The following is a 21,752-nucleotide window of genomic DNA, read 5'->3' on the forward strand; positions in this document are numbered from 1 at the left end:
TTAGTTGTGTGGCTCTGACGAATTTCCGGTGCTCTTGGGCATCTTGGTGAAATTCTGTTTTAATTCTTCCCAATTTCCTTCTGCCGGGCTACTCCGAAACCTGCATTTGATCAATTTAACGTATATAGTATGTATTCCATGTATTTCTATATTTTTGTTTTGGTAAACAAGTTTATTTTGATTGTTTTCTTGTAAACAAAAAAAAAAAATCTGAAATTGACACTAAGTTAAAATAAATGTCCATGAGGATAAAAATGACTCACTTGCTACCTATTTCATTATCATGCCTGCTAAGAAAAAAACAACTTAATCCAGCCTAAATTGGTTAGGCTGGTCTGTTTTGTTGGTTTCAAAGGGGTTTTGAGAAGTTGTCCACTTGTCAGCCTGGGAGACAAGCAAGACCAGCTTAGATCAGCTTGGCTGGGAGACCAGCTAAACCAGATAAGACCAGCTAAAACCACTGTAGGCTGGTTTTTCAGCATGTGTTTTGCCTACAAATGTAAAACAAACAGTTTTTTCCAGCAGGACATCATCACCTAAGGTGATTTAACTGATCTCCCAGCCTGGCCAAGCTGTTCTTAGTTGGTCTTGTTTGTTTCCCAGCCTAACCAGCAGACAAGTGCCTAAAACCCATCTAAAAGCACTAAACACACATCTTAACCAGCCTTAGCCAAACTATAGACCATCTTTGCAAAGCTGAGGGACCAGCTAGCTCAGCTGAAGATTAGCTAAACCAGGTTAGACTAGTAGACCACTATATGTTAAAACCATCAAAACACATCAGCTTAACCAGCTTTAGACCAGCTGAAGGCCAGCTAAACTAGTTCAAACCAGCTACGACCAGAGAACCTACTCTTGGAAATGTAAGAAAAACAAGATGAAGTTGTCCAAAAGTCTAACTACACAGCATCAGCTGGTTTCCAAGCCTATCCAAGCTAATCTTGTTTGTCTCCCAGCCTGACTAGTGGACGGGTGCCTCAAACCCCTCTAAGCTGGTCTTAGCTGGTCTTGTTCATCTCCCAGCCTGACCAGCAGACAGGTGCCTCAAACCCCTCTAAGCTGGTTTTAGCTGGTCTTTTTCATCTCCCAGCCTGACCAGCAAACATATGTCTCAAACCCCTCTAAAACCATCACAGTAGAGTAGTCTAACCAACCTTAGACCAGCTTTAGAACAGCTAAACCACCTTAAAACAGCTAAGTCCAGAAAACCACTTTGGTTGGTCTAAGCTGTCTTTTTAACCGGCATTGCTCTTGGAAATGTAAAACAACTAAGGTAAACTAAAGTTTATCCAACAGCCCAACAACAACACATCAGCTGGTTTAGCTGCTCTCCCAGTCTGGCTAAGCTGGTCTTAGCTGGTCTTGTACATCTCCCAGCCTGACCAGTAGACAGGTGCCTCAAACCCCTTTGAAATCATCAAAACAGACCAGTTTACCAGCCTTAGACGAGCAAACCAACTTAGGCTGGATTTTCAACAGGTATTGCTCTTGGAAATCTAAGACAAACAAGATAAACCTAAGATTACCAACAATTCAACAGCAGAGCATCACCTCAACTGGCTGTTTCAGCTCTAGGAACATGCTCTCAGTTGACTGATATTGAGAGTGCTGTAGTAACAGGAATCAGCACAGGTAAAAGGAAATGTATAATTAGTCGTCGTGTTTCCTCTTATTTCTATGGTTGGGCATTCAGAGGCGTTTATTAATAATCATCTATGAGCTGAGTGACCTCGTCTGGACTGTAACACTTAATCTCTACACAGCACTAGTCCACTGGTGTCAATTTTCTCTGTGTGTTTGGGACCTGCTTTCCTTTGTGTTCTGGATCTAATTGTGTGTTGATGGTTTGTCTCTGCCAGTTTGAATTGATTGGCTGGATACGAGCCAGACACTTCAACCTCTCAGCTTTGAGAGACTGGTGAGTTTGATAAGAGAGACTATAACAAGACCCACACATGCACACATTTGTTTTTGTCTATCATGGTGGGGACTTGGGGACTTGTCAAATTGTGTAGGTTACTTAAGCAGTTTTCCATGTAGGAACTGTTGGCTGGTCCCTGTATGTTATTTAAGGTTTTACTGTGCTTGCAGGGAAATTTGGTCACCACAATGTAGGGAAATCCTTAAATTACAGACATATTAGCGTAGATAGATGCAGATATTGTTGTACACACATACATACACACATACAGTACATGCATTATTTCCCCCCTACCATACTGTATGCTCTTCTAGCCATTTAAAAACATGTATTAGAAGTGGGTCTTTGTTGCACAATAAATATTAGTAACTGTAACTGTATCTTATTGCACAAAACTGTCATATAAAAAAAAGAAGAAAGGCTTCAATACAGAGTGGCACAAAACAAAATGTGCACATCCTGAATGCGGAATGATGCGCTTCATGATGCACTTAATGTAAACAGAGAGCTTGGGAGTCTCAAGGCGATCCTCGCTGCACACTCAAAACTGCAGAGCTGCAAGATAATGCGGGTACACATCTAGTTCATGACATCAAGCAGTTTAAACATATTGTAATGCAACTTTTTATTTAAGCAGTTTCAGACAGAATCAGCAAAAGTTTTAATCTCCTAAAAATCACCTCTAATACAGAAACATTACTCACCACAGAGTATTTAATGTCCAACAGTGATTGTCTGGCAATGCATTGTTAATGTGGTGCTTTGATTGCTGTAACAGCGGTGCATAAATTGACTAAACTTAAAGAATTCAAGAGATGGAAGTTCTCGCAGAGGGTTTTACTGTGATGGCTATGAATCACTTTTAAGCACAGAAAAACGCTCTCCAAGAAGTTGCGCCGCTCAATATGAGAATAGTGTCTCCCATTTAAACCACCACCACCAGTAAAATATTAATGTTAGTAGTTGACCCCACTAATTGACTAGTCAGTTGTTGGACGACTATTTGAGTAGTTGACCACCGTGGCATATCCCTATTTTTAAATAAGGAGTGTGATCTTTTCTGTAGTATCGAAATTGGTATCAAGAATTGTGAAATTTCACTGGTATTGGAACCAACTACTGACATTTTTATATTATGAAAACCTTTTTAGAAAGGTGTTCGTTCTTAAAGCGGAAGTATGTACTTTTTTCACTGTTAATATACTTTATTCCATCCCAGCTTAATATGCAGAGATCACTCCAAGTAAGCCATTCACAGGTTAATTTTCTCAAAACCTATAAACACGCTCTGTGGCACTATGAAAATTCCGGTGTTTGTTTTGTGCAACCCACTTAGAGCTGCCCCAACAACGTTACTCAACTATTGGCTTTGTTTGATCAATTAAAGATGAGGAGTGTATTCAGAAAGCTGTTTTGAAAACATTGTTTATTTTTGCAATTCTATTCAGTGGCGATAGTGTCGCAGAAATGACTTGCTTCAGCTCTAAAGGAATAGTTCACCCAAAAACGAAAAATTCCGTCATAACTGTCGAAACAACACAAATTTATCCTCTCATGAACGTGCAACGGACGTCAAGATTTTCACTGAAAATGACTTAAATATCAGGTTGTTTCTCATCAAAAACTATTCTATGCCTCGAAAAGATTTGGAATATGACAAGTCGCATAGACTATTTCTATTATACTTTTGGGTCATTTTTAAAGCTTTAAATGGAGCCACTATCCACTGCATTGAAAAGACAGACTGTGATGTCATCTCATTTTGTGTTCCACTGAGAAAACAAATCATTAGGGTGAGTAAATTAGGGTGAACTATCCTTTTAATTAAGTGGCCACTGAGTGTATATGGCCATGTTACATCATTTTTCTTTAACTATTACAAAGCTTCTCACTTAGATGGAAATGCTTGACTTGCACTTTTACTGTATTGTTTTAAGGGCAATATTTTGATTAGAAGTTTGTAAAAGTCAATATCTTTATTAGTGGTGCAGAACTATTACTCCCTTTACACACACATATTTTATCCACGGCTCCTGGGAGTCAGCCCTGTCAGAAAATTCTAGACAAGCTGTTTCAGAAAATTTGCACCAACTAGAGTCTGATAGAAATGCTTGTACTGAAGCAGAGAGCTGGATACAGTGCAGAGAAAAAAGAGATAACTAATTTAACCCTCTACACCTAAATGATTATAACTAAATTATGCTTATCTGTAACTATTCAGATTGCAGCTTTAAAGTTTCATTATGCTGATTAACTATGAAGAAACAAGTTAGCATTAGTTATTTTCTAGAACTCTATTGCACTGCCTATAAGCAGCATTTAAAATGGATAGTTCACCCAAAACTGAAAATTTTCTCATCATTGACTCACCGTCGTCCTATCCCAGATGCATATGACTTTCTTCTACAGAACATGCACAAAATGAATATTGTTAGAAGAATATTTATTTCTGTTTGTCCTTCCAATGCAAGTGAATGTGTACCAACATTTCTAAGCTCCAAAAGCACATAAAGGCAGCATAAATGTAATAGGGAAGACTCAGTTAGTACCTTTGCAGGCCATAGCCAGTAATGCAACTCAGTAGGTTTTGAGACAGAGCTGATGTCTTTGTGAATTGAAAAGCTTTTAAAAATTCTTAAAAGAAGAACATGGCTTTTTGATTGTTTTATGGCTGCTTTTCACCATGAGACAAGTTGAGGGAAAGAGACAAATTGCTACTGCAAGAAAGTGAGAAAGAGAAAAGGAAATTCAAGATTCTGCCTCCATAATCGTATTTTACGCCTGAGCCCTCAAAACTGCATTAAATGTTTTGTGGTGTTTGCAGTGTCAGTAAGCAACCGACAGAGCAGATAGATGGATTGAACGCTGTGAGCTGTAATTAATGTGAAGAAGTGCAGCTGAGAAATGAGACCTGAGCCAGTGCAAGGAATGAGAGATCTACTGTCTCAGCTGAAAATAAATATATAAGAAATAAAGGACTGAAATCAAAAAGAGAGCGATGATAAAGGACACTAAGCCGGTCAACCTCTGTCATGAGTCTGAGTTGGCTGACCAATTGCAGATGAGGTGGAGTGTTCTCTTCTGATGGTAGAACCAGTTTCATGTATTTGTAATTTTTTATACCGGACCCGTGTGATTTTCATGACTTTCGGTTCCATTAACGTTTTCCGAACAAGCAATTTTCCACCTATGCAGACATTATCTACAGCATGAAATACACAGCGCAATGCATTTTAAATAAATTCATTCCTCCATGCACACACAAATGCTCAATTCTCTCTCTTTCTGCAGGTACATCAGTTTTTCAAGTCACAGCGACAGATGCAGATGACCCAACATATGGAAACAGTGCACGGGTGGTTTACAGCGTTCTACATGGACAGCCGTACTTCTCCGTTGATCCCAAAACCGGTAAATTCACTTCTTTTGTTCATTTTCTCCTGAACTGCTCAATCCAATACAAAGGACTCATTATTTCTTGGCTGTTTAAAGCTACTGGTGAATTTTGTTAAGTGGGTGTACATATAAAAGCAGACAATTCACCATTTTTTTTTTTACAGTTTTTATTCAAGTTAAACTCTGAAGACCATTTTAGATGATCCGCTGGTAAAAAATAAAAAGACCCCATTAACCTCACGTGTGTCTCATGTGGAGTTTTAGACAACATCCAACAATGCTCAGATGTGTCTACTAAAGATTTTAATCAAAAGTCCGAAATTTCAATATGAACTCACATTTTCGGAGCAATTTTTTTCCACAAGACATTTTATGAGAAATATCTGTGATAAAACTGATACTTCTGACATAACTGACAAATTGTCTTGACGTACTGACAAACCTCTAGGGGGTCTTGTCTGTCAACTTTACCAATAAATACAAAGCGCTCTTTTGTATTGACTCTTTAGAGCTGCTGCCGCATTTTGTCGAGTAGGTGTACAATTATAAACGACATGCTGGAAATTTACCATAGCTTTTGTCTGTTGCAGTTTGTATTAGTCTCTGCAGTCTGCTCCATAGAAAACAGCTGTGAACAATACAATACAGCACTAGAGCCCTTTGCTGTACAGAAATAGAGCTTGACATGTGTGCTGTATTGTTTGGATCTCAACTCTATAATGGAACGCATCCCTGGAGAAAGAGGTGGAGAGAATATTGTGTAAAGGCTTTTAGACGCTTAAAGAACGACAGTAAAAGTGAGAAAAGTGAGCCTGAGTGCTTTCACATGGATTTAGTGTTTATAATAGGTGGACATTGTTTGGAGGGTTTTACAAGGAACCATTACATTTTAATAGAGCTGCTGTGTGTATTGTATCTGTGTGGAAAGAAAGAAAGAAAGAAAGAAAGAAAGAAAGAAAGAAAGAAAGAAAGAAAGAAAGAAAGAAAGCGACAGCAGGTGTTGATTTTAGTATTTGAAAGATAGCTTGCATGCATTTAGGGGTGTGTCTATTCCTGCACATATAAATAGACTTAAAGAAACTTGTCATTATTTAGTCATTCTCATTTCATTCCACCCCCAAATTATTTTCTTTTCTCTGTGAAATGCAAAAGGAGATTTTAGGCCCTCATGTTGCGCCATTCCATACACTTTGTCAAGCTGACAATTGTTTCACTCAGAAATATATCAGATTACATATGTAAAATGGATTCCTGTTGAATTTACAGCAAGAAACATTCTTCTAAACCTGTGTTTCCCAATTCTGGTCTTGGAGGGCCCCCAACACTACACATTTTGGATGTCTCTCTAAATGAATACAACTAATTCAAATCATCGGTGTGTTAGTAAAGGCTCCAAGAACTAAATTGGGGTATTCCAGGACCAGAATTAGAAAACAGTCCTCTGGACCACATCATCCTAAAATCTAACAGTGGACTGAGCCCATTCATAACTAAAATCCTAGAATCACCCCTGACATGAACTATGTAATATCTTCAAATATTTAAACAGTGTTGGTATTCACTGTGTCATATTAGAGAGGGAACGTTTCAGAGTGAGACATTGCTGTGCTGCCCTTGGTGCTGAATAGCTATACTAGCCAAGACTTCAATATGGCCTTTGGTACCATCCATGGTTCTGAAAAGTTTGCTATAACAGCCGTATCTTCAATATGTTATTTGGTGCTGTCCATGGTGTTGAAACGATTGCTATACTAGCCAAGCCTTCAATATGGTCTATGGTGCTGTTCATGGTTCTGAAATGAATCACAATTATAGCCTTTCCCACAGGATGTTCTTGGACGCTGTCCATGGTGCTGAAATGATCGCTATGCCTTTGGTTTGTTCTATGTTGCTGTTCATGGTTCTGAATGCATCCTACAGTTTTTTATTTATGCTGTCTCTTGAATACTTACCTTTTCTTACACACACAAGCGCCTGCATTTCACCCAATGTAACCATCACCACAATCACATTGATTATTAATAATATTTAAAACACAATGAGAATAATAAATCTGGTTATGTAGTCTATAGAATTGCTGCAAAATGTATGTTGGCAGTTAAACCACATAAAAAAAAAAATTATAAATATATTTGCATTATGTAACAAAAAAAAAATCTAAGTGGAATTCAGTTTAAAGAATTATTGCACACTTTTCAAGAAAACATTTCACAAAAAGAAGTGTGCTATTTTTCAAATTATTATTACTTTGTGCATGACACAAGTAATTTTTCCAACAATTTACAGTTTACAGACACATTGTTTCATTGGATGTGTACCTGTGGATGTATTTTAAGGCCCAGTGCCTCTTTGCTTGACATCATGGGAAAATCAAAGAAATCAGCCAAGTCCTCAGAAAAAAGTTGTGGACATCCACAAGTCTGGTTCATCCTTGGGAGCAATTTTCAAATGCCTGAAGGTACCACGTTCATCTGTACAAACAATAGTATGCAAGTATAAACACCATGGGGCCACCAAGCCATCATACTGCTCAGGAAGGAGACACATTCTGTCTCTTAGAGATTAAGTTTGGTGTGAAAAGTGCAAATCAATCCCAGAACAACAGCAAAGAAACTTGAGAAGATGCTGGAGGAAACCGGTAGACAGGCATCTATATCCACAGTAAAACGAGTCCTATGTCAACATAACCTGAAAGGTTGCTCAACAAGGAAGAAGACACTGCTCAGAAACTGCCATAAAAATGCCAGACTTCAGTTTGCAAGTGCACATGGGGACAGAGATCTTAATTTTTGGAGAAATGTCCTCTGGTCTAATGAAACACAAATGTAACTGTTTGTCTATAATGACCATCATTATGTTTGGAGGAAAAAGGGTGAGGCTTGCAAGCCGATCAACACCATCCCAACTGTGAAACATGGGGATGGCAGCATCATGCGTGGGGTTACTTTGCTGCAGGAGGGACTGGTGCACTTCACAAAATAGATGGCATCATGAGGAAGGAAAATTATGTGGATATAGAAGCAACATCTCAAGACATCAGCCAGGAAGTTAAAGCTCATCGCAAATGGGTCTTCCAAATGGACAATGACCCCAAGCATACCTCCATACATAAGTTGTGGAGAAATGGCTTAAGTGTAACAAAGTCAAGGTATTGGAGTGGCCATCACAAAGCCCTGACCTCAATTTGACAGAAAATTTGAGGACAAAGCATGTGCGAGCAAGGAGGCCTACAAACCTGACTTAGCTACACCAGTTCTGTCTGGAGGAATGGGCCAAAATTACAGCAAATTATTGCGAGAAGCTTATGGATGGCTACCCTAAAAGTTTGACCTAAGTTAAACAATTTAATAGCAATGCTACCAAATACTAACACAGTGTATGTAAACTGAAGAAAGAAAGAAATACAAGCTGAAATAAATCATTTTCTCTACTATTATTCTGACATTTCACATTCTTAATATAAAGATGTGATCCTAATTGACCTAAGACAAGGTATGTTTTCTACAATTAAATTTCAGGAATTGTGGCTAAGGTTTATGTAAACTTCTGACTTCAACTGCATATATTGTTAAAAATTAAGAAAAAAAGTGTCTGGACACTTTTTGGTTGGCAGACATGTCCATAGTTAGTGTTATGAACTGCACCTGTGGTTATTCATCTAGGACACCTGTGTGAACTTAAATCCCCTTGACACCAGTTGATTAAAAATTATTTAGCAACAATAGCTCAGAGAAGTGCATTTTTTTCATTTGCTTACAGATGCAACATATTTTTGTATCTAAATCAATGACATTCTTACATTTTTAAGTATGACGTATGTGTCCAAATGTCTCTAAATGCATTTTGTATCTGAACATTTTACCAGCTGTTAATTTTTAAGGGAATTGTGCATCATTTTGTAACGTTATCTGGATCATGCAGGCATATCGAAGACTGTGTTAAGAGTTTTTATAGATGCTTAATGGAATTGTGTGGAGAGACAGTATCAGTATTGCACAGAGCCAGACTGAGTTTATTTTAGATTGTGTACAAGGGCTTAATGCATTCAGACAGGAGACATGAGAACTGATTCAAGGGGATTGTGTGTGCAAGAAAGAGAAAAAGACAGATACATTGATTCAGTCTTGCTTTAACGTATTGCCTGTTTGAGATACTTCACTTTCAATCACTCACAAACGATCTTTTGGAACATTTAATACTGTCGACACAAATAACCCATCTTGAGACAAACAAACGATTATTGATTATTTTATTTTCAAGTCAACATGAAATAAAAATTTAAACTATTTACTTTTTCATGCACATTTCTGGTCTAACTGTGCATGGTTCATTAGCGCATGTTATTCCAAAGAAGAAAAAATGGAAGCAAGGAAATCTAAGATGCAGAAGATTGCGGAATCGTATTAATTTTACATCATAACATTCCTTTGTTTTAAATATTTTTTTTATCCTCAAACTTTATTATGTTTATTATTTCATATACTGTATATTATATGTGTTATGTGTGTATATGTGTGTGTGTGTGTGTGTGTGTGTGTGTGTGTGTGTGTGTGTGTGTTATGTTTATTATATATTATTTAACCTGATACAGTTGCCACTATTAGAATTTTAGTAAAACCTTTATTATGTATATTTCAAAAAATATATATTTTTCAGTTTCTGGTGGAAATCATAAAACTTCTAAGACTCTTTTAAACCAGTACACCATTTGCTAATGTAAACATGGCAACTGTAATAGTTCTAAACCTCCCAATCTTCACACATATGATTAGATAGAAGAATTGGTGTTGTATTTCACTTGCAACTTGAGACAGATGCCAGTCGCTTACATTTAATTTTGTGTCTGTGACATCTGTGAAAATACAAAGTGTGTGAACTGCAAAGATGAGACTTAGAAGCATTCTATTTATAGAGTTTTCTACTTGTGATGTGCATGTTAAAAGTTTTGCAACTGCATATGGAATTCTAGAATTGCATTGCAAATTATGTTATAGAGTTGCATATGGTTGCTAAATTCTTGACCCCGGTTCATGGTATGGGTGAATATGAATATTCTACTGTATGAGTGTATTTAAAGATTTCATACTGAAAGGAAAGTTTTATTCCTGATGCCCCAGGTCATGTTAGCAAGACTTTCTAGGGATTGTTCAATTGTGTATTATCCCTCAAAGGCAACAAATATATGCATCATTTTAATAAACTCTGACAGGCAGTAGCTATAATGTATATCTGATTCATTATGTATATTATGAATACATTAAGAATGCATTTGTTGATGCATGTGTTCTGCTGTTAACAGCAGTTTCAGCTCTATTTTATGTTTTTATTAATAAAATACCATTAATTACAAACAATATATATAATTATAATGTATAACTTTATCTACACATTGTTATAAAAACAAACATGTAGTTGTTACTCTGAATTCTTGTTTCATTTGGTTAATTTAGACTTAAATTATTAAATGAATTATTTGGTAGTTCGTTAGGGAGCGTTTTTTTTGTACTTTTAGATTCAAAAGAACCGACTCATAAGAGTCATTCGTTGGGAATTGGACTTCTGTATACTGGTCGTGCTGTACTATATGTTTTGCATTGTAGATTCAAAAGAATTGTGTTATAGAAGTCATTCGTTCGGGAATCGGACTATACTGGACTGGTTGCGCTATATGTTTTGCACTGTAGATTCAAAAGAACAGAGTAATTTTTTTCAGGAATCTGACTATATATTTGTTACATGCTATAGATTAAATTTTAACCGACATATGAGAGTCATTCATTCAGAAATCGGTTATACTGGTCATGCTGTATATTCAAAAGAAACGACTTTTATGAATCATTCATTCGGAAATCAGACGACCCGGGTTGTTTCACTGTATGTTTCATGCTGCTAGTAGTTGAAAACACTGTCAGACTATTTTAGTGTGGTGTTCTGTATGCACCAGCAGATGAATGCATGTTCCCAAACTGTAAACAGATCCAAGTGATGTTGTTGTTTTCAGTGTACAATTCACATGAAATTTGACATCCAGTCAAGCAATGCTCATTTCCTGCACACTTAATTAGAGCTAAAATCTGCAAGCAAGCTCAGTTCATCTCTTAGAAATGAGATCCTATCACCTTCAGTCCTGTTTAATGTGCTATCGAATGGCTACACTGGTAATTGCTGGTTAAATGCTTTCACTCAGGATGTCAGGGAAAACAAATATAGATGACACGTGTGGATTAAAAACTTGAGATAAAGCACCCAAGAAGATAGAGGAGAAGACCACATAAATCTATTCCACAGAGAGAGCATTAGTCAATACTCAATCTTGCTTTGATTATATGGTAAGCGCAGCACCATTGTTTTGTGTTGGATGAGTTGATTGTGGTCATTAGGTCAATAGATGCACCCCAAAAGAATAACAAAGTAATGGCAAGAAAAGGACGTGTCATTTATGGGGAAAATGCAGTACCATTAATATACAGTTTAATTTAGTCCTGCTCTGACTCTTTGGTGGTGGTTTCAGAGGTGTAATAAAAGACCGTTTAATGCAACGGTTATGGCTTTTGCTTAACAATCATCTCCATTACAATAAATAACTGTATTATTATTATTTAATTATTTTGTTAGATAATTTTTATCAACATTTTAAATAGTTGAGGATGGTTGCTAGGGTGTTGTGTTGTGGTCGCCAAGGTATTCTGAATGTGTTTAGCGTTGCTACATTAAGGGGTTGCAAGGGTGTTGATTAGTGGTTGTTAAGGTGTTGTGCTGTGGTTGCGAAGGTATTCTGAGTGTTTTTTTGTTTTATTTTTTTGCATTTTGCTACTGTATGGGGTTGCTAGGGTGTTCTGTGTGGTTGCTTGGGTGTTGCCTTTTGGTTGCTATGGTATTCCGAGTGGGTTTTTTTGTTGTTTTTTTTACATGTTGGCTCAGTACGTGGCTGCCAGAGTGTTTTGGGTGTTACGTTGTGGTTGCTTAGATATTCTGTTTTTTTTTATTGTTTTTTTTGTTTAGTGTGTTGCTATTGTATGTAGCTGCTGGGATTTTCTAAGTGGTTGTTATGGTGTTGTTTAGTGGTTGCTTGAGTGTTGTGTTCTAGTTGCTAAGGTTTTCGGAATTGTTTTTTTTTTGCATGTTGCTATAGTATGTGTTTGCTGGGATGTTCTGGGTGGTTGCTAGGGTGTTGTGTTGTTGTTGTTGAGTGTTTATTAGTGTCTTGCTGCAGTATGTTGTTGTTAGGGGGTTGCTTAGTGGTTGTTAGTGTATTGCTTAGTGGCTGCTAAGGTATTTTTAATGTGTTTTAGCATATTGCTACAGTATGAGGTTGCAAGGGTTTTGTGGTGGGTTTGCTAAGGTATTCTGAGTGATTTTTTTTAGCATGTTGCTACACTTTGTGCCAGCATGGTGTTTTGGGTGGTTGTTAGATTGTTGCGTTGTGGTTGCTAGGGTGTTGCGTTTTGGTTGCACAAAAAACAACTTTCCTTTTTTTCTGACATCACAAATCTCTCTTTCTTTTCAACACCTCCCCTCCAACAACCTGGCTCCATTCTGGAATATACCACCCACTTATTGTGATCCAGTCAATTCCTGACAGACACAATCATGTCCTGCTCCACGTTTTTTCATGTTGAATATTTTGTTTCACTTGGAAATACGTCAGATTACAGAAGTAAATTAGTTTGCGAATGAACGCCTCTGTGTGAACGGCCCCTAACACTCAACCAGGAACAAGGCCAAAGGTAATCTCCCATAATCTCTTTTGCTCACCAAGAAGATTGTCCTCCTTTTGAAAGGTTGAAAGAGAGAATAAGATGGAGCAATAGGTGATAAAGACAGAGAAAAGATTGCAAAGATACATGAGTTAAAGGCCTACAGTTTTGTTAGGTCAGGCTCGCCACTTGGTCTTGGATGACTGCGTGAAATTCGCTTAGCTGGTTTCTATAGAGACCTCAGGATTGTTGTTCTGAGAAAAGGGAAAAGAAGAATGCATTGGGATTTTTAATGGTGCTTGGCTAGGGGTGGGAATCAGCACAGACCTGTGATATGATGTACGAATATTGAAACAGTATCATGAGGTCAAATATCACAATAATTGACCCCCACCACCTCTAGTTAAAAGTGGCCTTTTAGGGCTTTGGATGGAGGGATGGATTCATTCATTCATTAGGGTTTTGTTATTTGGTGGGATTTGTGTGCGTCCTAATAACAAATACTACACTGTTCCACATTTACAGCATGCCTGTTTCATACTTCCTCAAGTGCACTTACCAATCCCACACAAAAATCCTGAGTGATAGCCATGGAGAGACATTCCCTCAGCCCTGATGGATGTAGGAAAGGTCACAGCATCAGTCTTTGTGTTGTTTTAATGGAGTGAATGGCTTTGTGCCAGAGACTTTTTTTTTGCCTTAGGAGTCCAGGTTAGGTAATACTTTAACTGTAATAATATCAGGGCTATGTCACTTGGACAGAAATTCAGTTAAAGGAGGGAAAATTGTTTCATTACAGAAAATATACATCTTTTATACCATTGTACTGGGCTTTTGTTTGTTGAGATGCATCCGGGTAACCTTTGATATTAGGAGATAATTTGCATATGTCTTACTTTGCATTTGATTTACTTGTGAGTCCTTCCATCCACCCGTCAATTAATCTATATATCTTCAATCACCTTAATTTTCACAGGAAATTGTTATATTTGTATTTAATTTTGAGTATTGCTGTCAGTCGATATTTTCTAATATCATGATTAATCGCATACTTTTTGTAGTTAATCGCGATTAATCGCATATTTTGAAAATGCTGAAATTTGGCACCATATATATTTCTTTTCCAGTCAAAATGCATGTATTTCCATCTTAGGAAAGAAAACAAAACAATATAATGCTTTTTTAACATTTTCCAAACAAATACTTCAACAGTATAAAGATAGAAATGCATAAAAGTATCACCAATTCAAGTAATATTAAATATTTCCCAAAGTTTAAGTGAGAGTTTGACAAATTTAAAGGGGTCATGACATGGTTTTTTTTATTGTATTATTATGTTCCCTTAGGTGCAATTATAGTATTAATATATTTTTTTTTTAAGAAAAACTTTTAAAATCTAGTGATTTATGACCTTTTCCCACCCTGTTTCTCATCCTCTGATTCAAACAGTCTGTTTTGGGGGCGTTTTCCATTTAAGACTTCAGTGTTAACGCCCACTGTTATGATTGGCTAACGTCAGTGCCTATGTATCAATTATTGACGCCTCCAGCCAGAACAATATGCAAGTAAACTAAGTAAAAACACTGTGATTATTCATAATGAATGAAATTGCGCTTTAAAAAGTAGTTTAAAGTTTAAAATAGATTACTTACAGTTTGCGTCGTCGTTGTTCCCAGAATATTCGGCACGGACTTATCTTTGAGCAACAGTTTTCTGGCAAAGCCAGCATCATATTGAGATTTGTTCTCAAAACAGTCATCCTTAAAATGTACAGAACAAACGCTTAAGTTAACACTGCCGTGACTGGAACGTCCGCAAAAAATAAACTGCATCCATTTTTCCCTGACGTCTGGATCTTTCGGCAGCTTATTCAGAGGTTTTGTTTGACCACAGCCAGGAACAGCACATCTGTGTGGCATCGTAATTTTCCTGTGCACAAGTAGTCTCTGTCAGAGCTCGCTGTCCATCGACTGAACACTTGTGAGGCGCACGGCGATACGAAATGAGCGTAGTTGTCTTGCGCTTAAATCGTAGTTATCTTGTGCTGGAGGCGGTCATATGCAAACGCTGTTACGTCACTTCTAACCGACACGTCACTTCTAACCATGAATCCAGAACGAGCTGTATTTTGAGCTTGATTAAATAAATGATTCGTTTAGAATGGGGAGGACGTCTTAAAATATTAAACTTGCAGGACGTTTTAATGATAAGGCAAATTTGGTTTCTCATGTCATGACCCCTTTAAATAACTAGTCCCCACATAGGTTGCATATTCATTGTAATGCGCATTCAATTTCTTAAACTCTCATCATTGACAAAATGTATTTGCCGATAGACTGTGGCTTCTACTTTCCTACAGCAATTGTAAAGCTGCGTTCATGATTTTGTCAGAGCGAGCGTCAAGCCTCGCTTTGAACTCCACAGGAAAAGTGCTTGGAGACAAAAACGCATTCTGCATTTTGGTGATAGTTCTGGCGTGCTTCTGTGGTAATTAAAATGCACCCTATTTAGGCTGAAAAATACTTGATTTCCATTCTGGGCTTGTTTTGTACAACAAATGGTGTTAAGAGCTCCTTTCTCCATCATTTTATCACTGACAGGGAAGCGCTTGTGTGTGTGTGTGTGTGTGTGTGTGTGTGTGTGTGTGTGTGTGTGTGTGTGTGTGTGTGTGTGTGTGTGTGTGTGTGTGTATGTGTGTGTGTGTGTGTGTTGTGATATGTGCATCAGTGTAATGACTCCAGGCAGAAACATCACAAAGGTTCCGCCCTCCCAACAAGTGTTTATGCTGTTTTATGTTGTAGTAACGGTAAATACATTAATCACAATTAATGCATTAAACTTTTTTATTAATCACATGCGTTAATGCATTAATTCGAAAAAAAATTATAATATTTTTTTAATCAATTGACAGCCTTATTTTTTCTACATTATCATGAGGAAAATGAATTGAGCATGTAAATAAGAGTGTAAAATTTTCAGTGTAAAACAGAAAACCAACCCTTATTTGTGGTCTGAGCTAGGGCTGACTGATTAATCAAAATAAAATGAAAATCACAGTATGACGTAGTGTGAATATCAAACCACAAAGGCTGCTTTTAATGAATAAATAAATAGTCTGCTTGACCTGCTTGCTGCACTTACTGCATGTATGCAGCCTTTTATCTCGGCAATGTTACACATTCTCAAAGCACACATGAGGCTAATGAGCTGAGCATGTTAAATATACAACGCTCTAGATTCACTAACTGCTGTTACAAACCAACCGGCTCAAGGCAGAGTAACATGAAGGGGAGGCCACAGAATAGAATTTAAAATGAAATATTCAGTAAATGTTTATTAATTTATATATATATATATATATATATATATATATATATATATATATATAACATAATTAATTAAAAACAAACACAAAAAGTAGATCCAGGTGCTGGTGAGAGCAGGCAAACACACTGGGGAGAAGGTCCTTTTTACGGTCTGCTCTTTCCAGCTCTCATCTCAGGTAATTTATAACACCTACTCCTAAACTCCACCCTGGAAGAGTCAACACCATCTTGTGGTCAAAATATAACATCAGTGCCCAGGGCTGTAACACCTCTCCATTTAAAACAGAGGCTCCTCGAAGAGGGACTCTGTAACTTTGGATAACTCCCAAAACCCAAAAAACAAAAACAAAATTCATAAACATTTTACTTAATTCATTTAATACAAACTGAAGACGTTTGTACAGTCGCCAGAACACTCTCAACCAGCAGACGACGACAACACAGTCCACTGAACCAATCCAATCCATAGCCCCATCCTCCAGATGGGGCTATGGCGCCTTGAAAAATACCAAACTAATAGGACATGTGAAAGCAAAGAGAGGGAGAGAGAGAAATAGACAGACAAACTGGCAACATCATTCAGTCAGGAAATGGACAATGTATCAGCCATATCATTGTCCACCCCCCAAATATGATGGATCTCCAGACTCTATGAATAAGACGCTGATTTAAGCTTTGCAAAGAATGTAAGAATGTAATATGTGGCAATTCGGTCAGGAACAATGTTTTTAAATAGTTCCAGCGCTATTAGATTGCAAAGACTCTCAAAAGAATTTATGCCAACAGACGTACACCAACTGGAAAATTTACCAGTAAGCTCTCTAGCCACCTTGATGTGAGTTTGTTTTTACCCCTTTTTCCAACCCCTAAAACACCTTCGTTAAGCTTCAGAGATGAGCTCATATGCATTTACACTGCTTCTTTAACACTCTTATATACCTCCATATCTGCTACTGACAGTTCAATAAAAGTCTCTTGTGCTTTACCCTCAAAAAACACTTTGCAATAAGATGCGCTCGGCATCATCCCATGCTTTATCATCAGCCACATTCTCAAACAAAGACATAAAACACGTCTGGATATTTTTCATTAAATTCACGATTCAATTCTTCTTCTTGTTCTAATTTAGCTTCTTCAATCCTTTCCTGAGATTTAAACTTTTCCAATTCTAGTTCACACTCTCGTTGCCACTCTCGAATTCTTACCTTTTCGAATTCTAATTGTTGATCTAAATCAAATTCCTGACTTTGCATTTTCATGAGTTCCTTTTGCTGTTCAAAAGTTAAACCCTTTTCAATACAAGCAAACATATGCAGGGTTGAGTTGGCTTTAGGTGACAGCACTTCCTTATCAGTCTGCGTATCTAAAGTCAACATTAACCTTTCACCATTTTCTCTTTAATCACTTTCCGAATTTGTTTTCATTTTGTACTTATAGTTAAAGATACTTCAAAGTTGTAATGTTCTATAACACACCACAGCTGATCCTTTGTATGACAATCAAATCTGTCCTCCATAGGCATGACAAAAAACTCTTCCAACATATCCATTTTGTAATTTCAAAAACTCACAACTCCAAATTTCTACTGAGCCAACCAAATTTCCTAAAATGAGTATCAACTGAGAAAGAGCCCAATCAAACAAATGACTGATCCCCACTTACCCAAATTCCTTTGACTGCACCCAACCAATGGAGCAGTCCAGACTACACTAAGATGTCGGAAGAAAACACACGTTCCCCTTCTGTCGCTCTCTCCACGTTGTGTCAGAGAAGCGACACTAGGTGTCTCTCTTGAGCGCCGATATATACCTCTGTTCTATGAATAAAGGCCAATGAGAAGTTGGCAGACGGTATTTGCATATCCCGCCCCCGGACATACGGGTATTTAAGCGGGGCAAATACGGGAGTTCATTCAGGATTTTTCTGAGGAGCCGAAATGGTCCGGCCACAACAGTGGCTTCGGCTCAGCGACATGGCGGGGAAGACACAACATCTCGTTCCCTCCATCGGGGAACAGAGGTTACATACGTAACTTAGACGTTCCCCTTCTGTCGCTCTCTCCACGTTGTGTCAGAGAAGCGACACTAGAAGACACTAGGGGTCTCTCTATCAGCGCTCAAGAGAGACCGCTAGTGTCGCTTCTCTGACAAAACGTCTCGTTCCCTCTATTGGGGAACAGAGGTTACATACATAACCTAGACGTTCTGGAGCTCCCCCATGTCTAAAGTAATAGACCAATTAACTAAATCTCAACCCTAGTCTTCGGTATGCCCATGTGCTGCTCAACTGCTAATCAGTCTACCCGCATACGACACACCAAAACAATAAACTAAAATAACAAACAGCTCTACTGGTCTTAACCACGCTTAATCTTTCTCCAGCAAATGCAGGACAGTCTCGCACTCACCTTAATGGGTCATGAGCCGCAAAAGCTCTGCCCCGTCAAAGTACCAGAACTTTGACCACAGGATGATGACATTCCCGTCTCCAACACCAGGAAAAATTCCAAAATATTTTTAACTATAACCCAATTCTTAAAGTTAACCAAAATATGATTTCCTCATAATCACATTATCAAAATCCATGTAGCACTCCCCCGAACACTACATAGACCTAATTGACAGTCAAACAAATACCAATAAATGATTGACTGGCCAATTAGTAAACAGGCCCACGAAATATTTCAAACTAACACAATACCTCTCACAGACTGTGTGACATACATTCCCAAGGGCATTACTGACCTGATCCCAGCTATAATCTCAGATGACGAGCCCCCTTAAGTTCCAAACCACCCGGCTCAAGGCAGAGTAACATGAAGGGGAGGCCACACGTGGATACAATTTAACATAATTTATAAATGTTTGTTAATTATAAAATTATAATAATATAATAAATCCAAAAAGGAACACAAAACGCAGATACAGGTGCTGGTGAGAGGAGGCAAACACACTGGGGTGAAGGGCGTTGTCTTTTCCACCCTGGAACAATCAATGTCATCTGGTTGACAAAAAATAACATCAACGCCCAGGGCCATAACATTGCACATTTGTGTAATACCACATATGCTTGGTTGTTTAAAGTTACTATCCAAATCTAAAATAACCTCACAATACTGAGTTTATGTTGCTAGAAGAGTGCATGACTGCATTTCTCTGCATTAAAAGGTCAATGTCAACAAAAACGTCTTCCTCTACCGCCAAAATAAATGTTTCCGTCAAAATGGCGGTAAAAGGTCATTGTCAACAAAAACGTCTTCCTCTACCGCCAAAATAAATGTTTCCGTTAAAATAAAGGCCTGTATACCTATGCTGCATACAGGTTAAAAAAATAATAGTACTGTTTTATAATAATAATAATAATAAGAAGAAGAAGAAGAAGAAGAATAGTTGTTGTTGTTATACAAAAAATATATATTTTTTAACTTAATAATTTATTGGGTTCCAAAAAAATTATGAAATGTGGGCTTAGACCCCATCATATCACATCAATGTGAAGATGATGTGCATATGTTAATCTCCCTTTATGTTTCACTGTATTTCTTTTTTATTGTTTTATTTATTATTATTTATTTAGCGTGGTTCTTGTGTGAACTCATCCTTTCTTGAACAGTGAGCTTGTATTGGCAGTAGAACATGGCTTATTTTGGTCAAACACTAACTAGCTTTTTTTTTAATGTTAATAATCATATCGCAGTTCAAATCATCAAAATATTTTTTCCAAATAATTGCAATTCGATTTTTTGTCCAAATAGTCTGTGGAAAACCACTTTTCAGTCTAATAATGACAAATCAATATTTTCTCTCTGTTTGCAGTCCATAAATTAAGGTGCAAAATGAATCAGTCAATTACAGGGATGTGAATGCTATACTGAATCTGTAGTCTGTCTAATTATTCACAAGTATTTAATCTATTCTTTAATGGCTTGTGTGTATTGACTGTGTGTCAAAGTCTAAACCCTCTATCAAAGCAAGCCGCAGGCTACCACAGCTATTGTTTTCAAGCTAATATAAAGCAGTATTTGGATCTTCTGATAGCACTTCCATTTTGTAAAGAGTGATTGTTTCTGCCATTCCACCTTGAGTGAAGATTTCTCAAATCTGACACAAATAAAATCTAGCGTTCTGAGCATTCTGAACATTTTCTGCCTGTCTGTGTGAGTTTCATTGGCTTTCTTGATGTTATCACAGAAAAAGCAAAGCATTCTGACTTGAAAACTGATATATTTGTTATAAGCAAATATAACTTTGTTGCTTTTTATAAAACTGATTTACATTTCAGGGACTATATCTTCTAGCAGAAGGACATACTGAATTTGCTTAAAGGAATTTCTAGTGTCACTAGTTTCTGCAGTCTTTTTTTGGCTATAGTGATGTTTTAGTCTGCTGATGCCTTTGTTACTGTCTTTGGTGTCCCCACCCATCACAGCGACACCACAGAACTGTATGTGGGGTAATAATCATGTAAAAACTCATTAAGATCTGAAATTAATGGAACAATAATGGTGTCATTAAATTGAACTAAACTCTCAAAGGTCATTTTCTATGCTGGTTTAAATGGAATAAGACAGGTTTCTCACTTTTGTAAATTTTCTTGCTTTCCATTCTGTGCACAAGTATGTGTGCATGCATTTATGAACGTGTATGTGTGCGCGCATGCTTGTGTAACTGCATGCATGCGAGTATAGTATAGGCTGAATTTACTTCAAGATTCTGTTCTCATTTGAAAGCTTGTGAAAGCGTCTCAGAAAATCTGACCTTGAAAAGACGCTAAAGAAACATCAACACATACTTTTTTCTTTTTTTATTACATGCATTTTATTAACTTTAATTCAAAGTTTTTTGAATCACTCAAACATTTGTCTTGACAAATACACTGGATACATATTAGAATGATATATAGATATGATACATCAATGTGTGTAAACATTAGATTTATTTATACCTACTGTATGTGTTTATGTTCTCATGTTATGTGTAATGATTACATGAGCAAGTATTGATGCAAGTATGAATGCTCTTTTGAAAAAGCTCTTTATAAAAACACCTTTAAGGAGATTCCTAGGTGTGCTGCTCCTATTCTTTACAGTACGTGTGTGGGCTATTTTTGGATTCTGGACCTGTATTTAACTTTCAGACTATAATTTAGCAAATTTTACAAACCTGAGGCCTTGTCCACACAAATACAGCTTTGATTGAAAATGCATTGATTTTGCCACCTTGCACCTATAATCCACACTGGAACAACATTTATAAATAGAGACTTTCGAAAACTCTATTTAGTACGTTGACATTAGGAAACTGAAAATAGGCTTTTCAACCGGATACATGCAACACATTGCTATATTTCTTGGCAACTGTAATCAACCTACATTAAGGATAATAAACATTATTATTTGAATTATTTATTCAG

General features: G+C 37.2%; 1 protein-coding gene across 1 annotated transcript in view; it reads left to right on the forward strand.

The window, feature by feature from the left end:
* LOC127626438 (cadherin-18-like) overlaps positions 1 to 21,752 on the forward strand; it is a 139,809-nt gene that overhangs the window by 57,487 nt on the left and 60,570 nt on the right. Inside the window, exon 4 of the mRNA XM_052102208.1 lies at positions 5,213 to 5,332. Within this exon, the coding sequence (XP_051958168.1) occupies positions 5,213 to 5,332 (120 nt within the window). The remainder of the gene's footprint in view (positions 1 to 5,212; positions 5,333 to 21,752) is intronic.

The sequence above is a fragment of the Xyrauchen texanus genome, chromosome 33 (genome assembly GCF_025860055.1).
Source record: "Xyrauchen texanus isolate HMW12.3.18 chromosome 33, RBS_HiC_50CHRs, whole genome shotgun sequence".
Lineage (NCBI taxonomy): Eukaryota > Metazoa > Chordata > Actinopteri > Cypriniformes > Catostomidae > Xyrauchen > Xyrauchen texanus.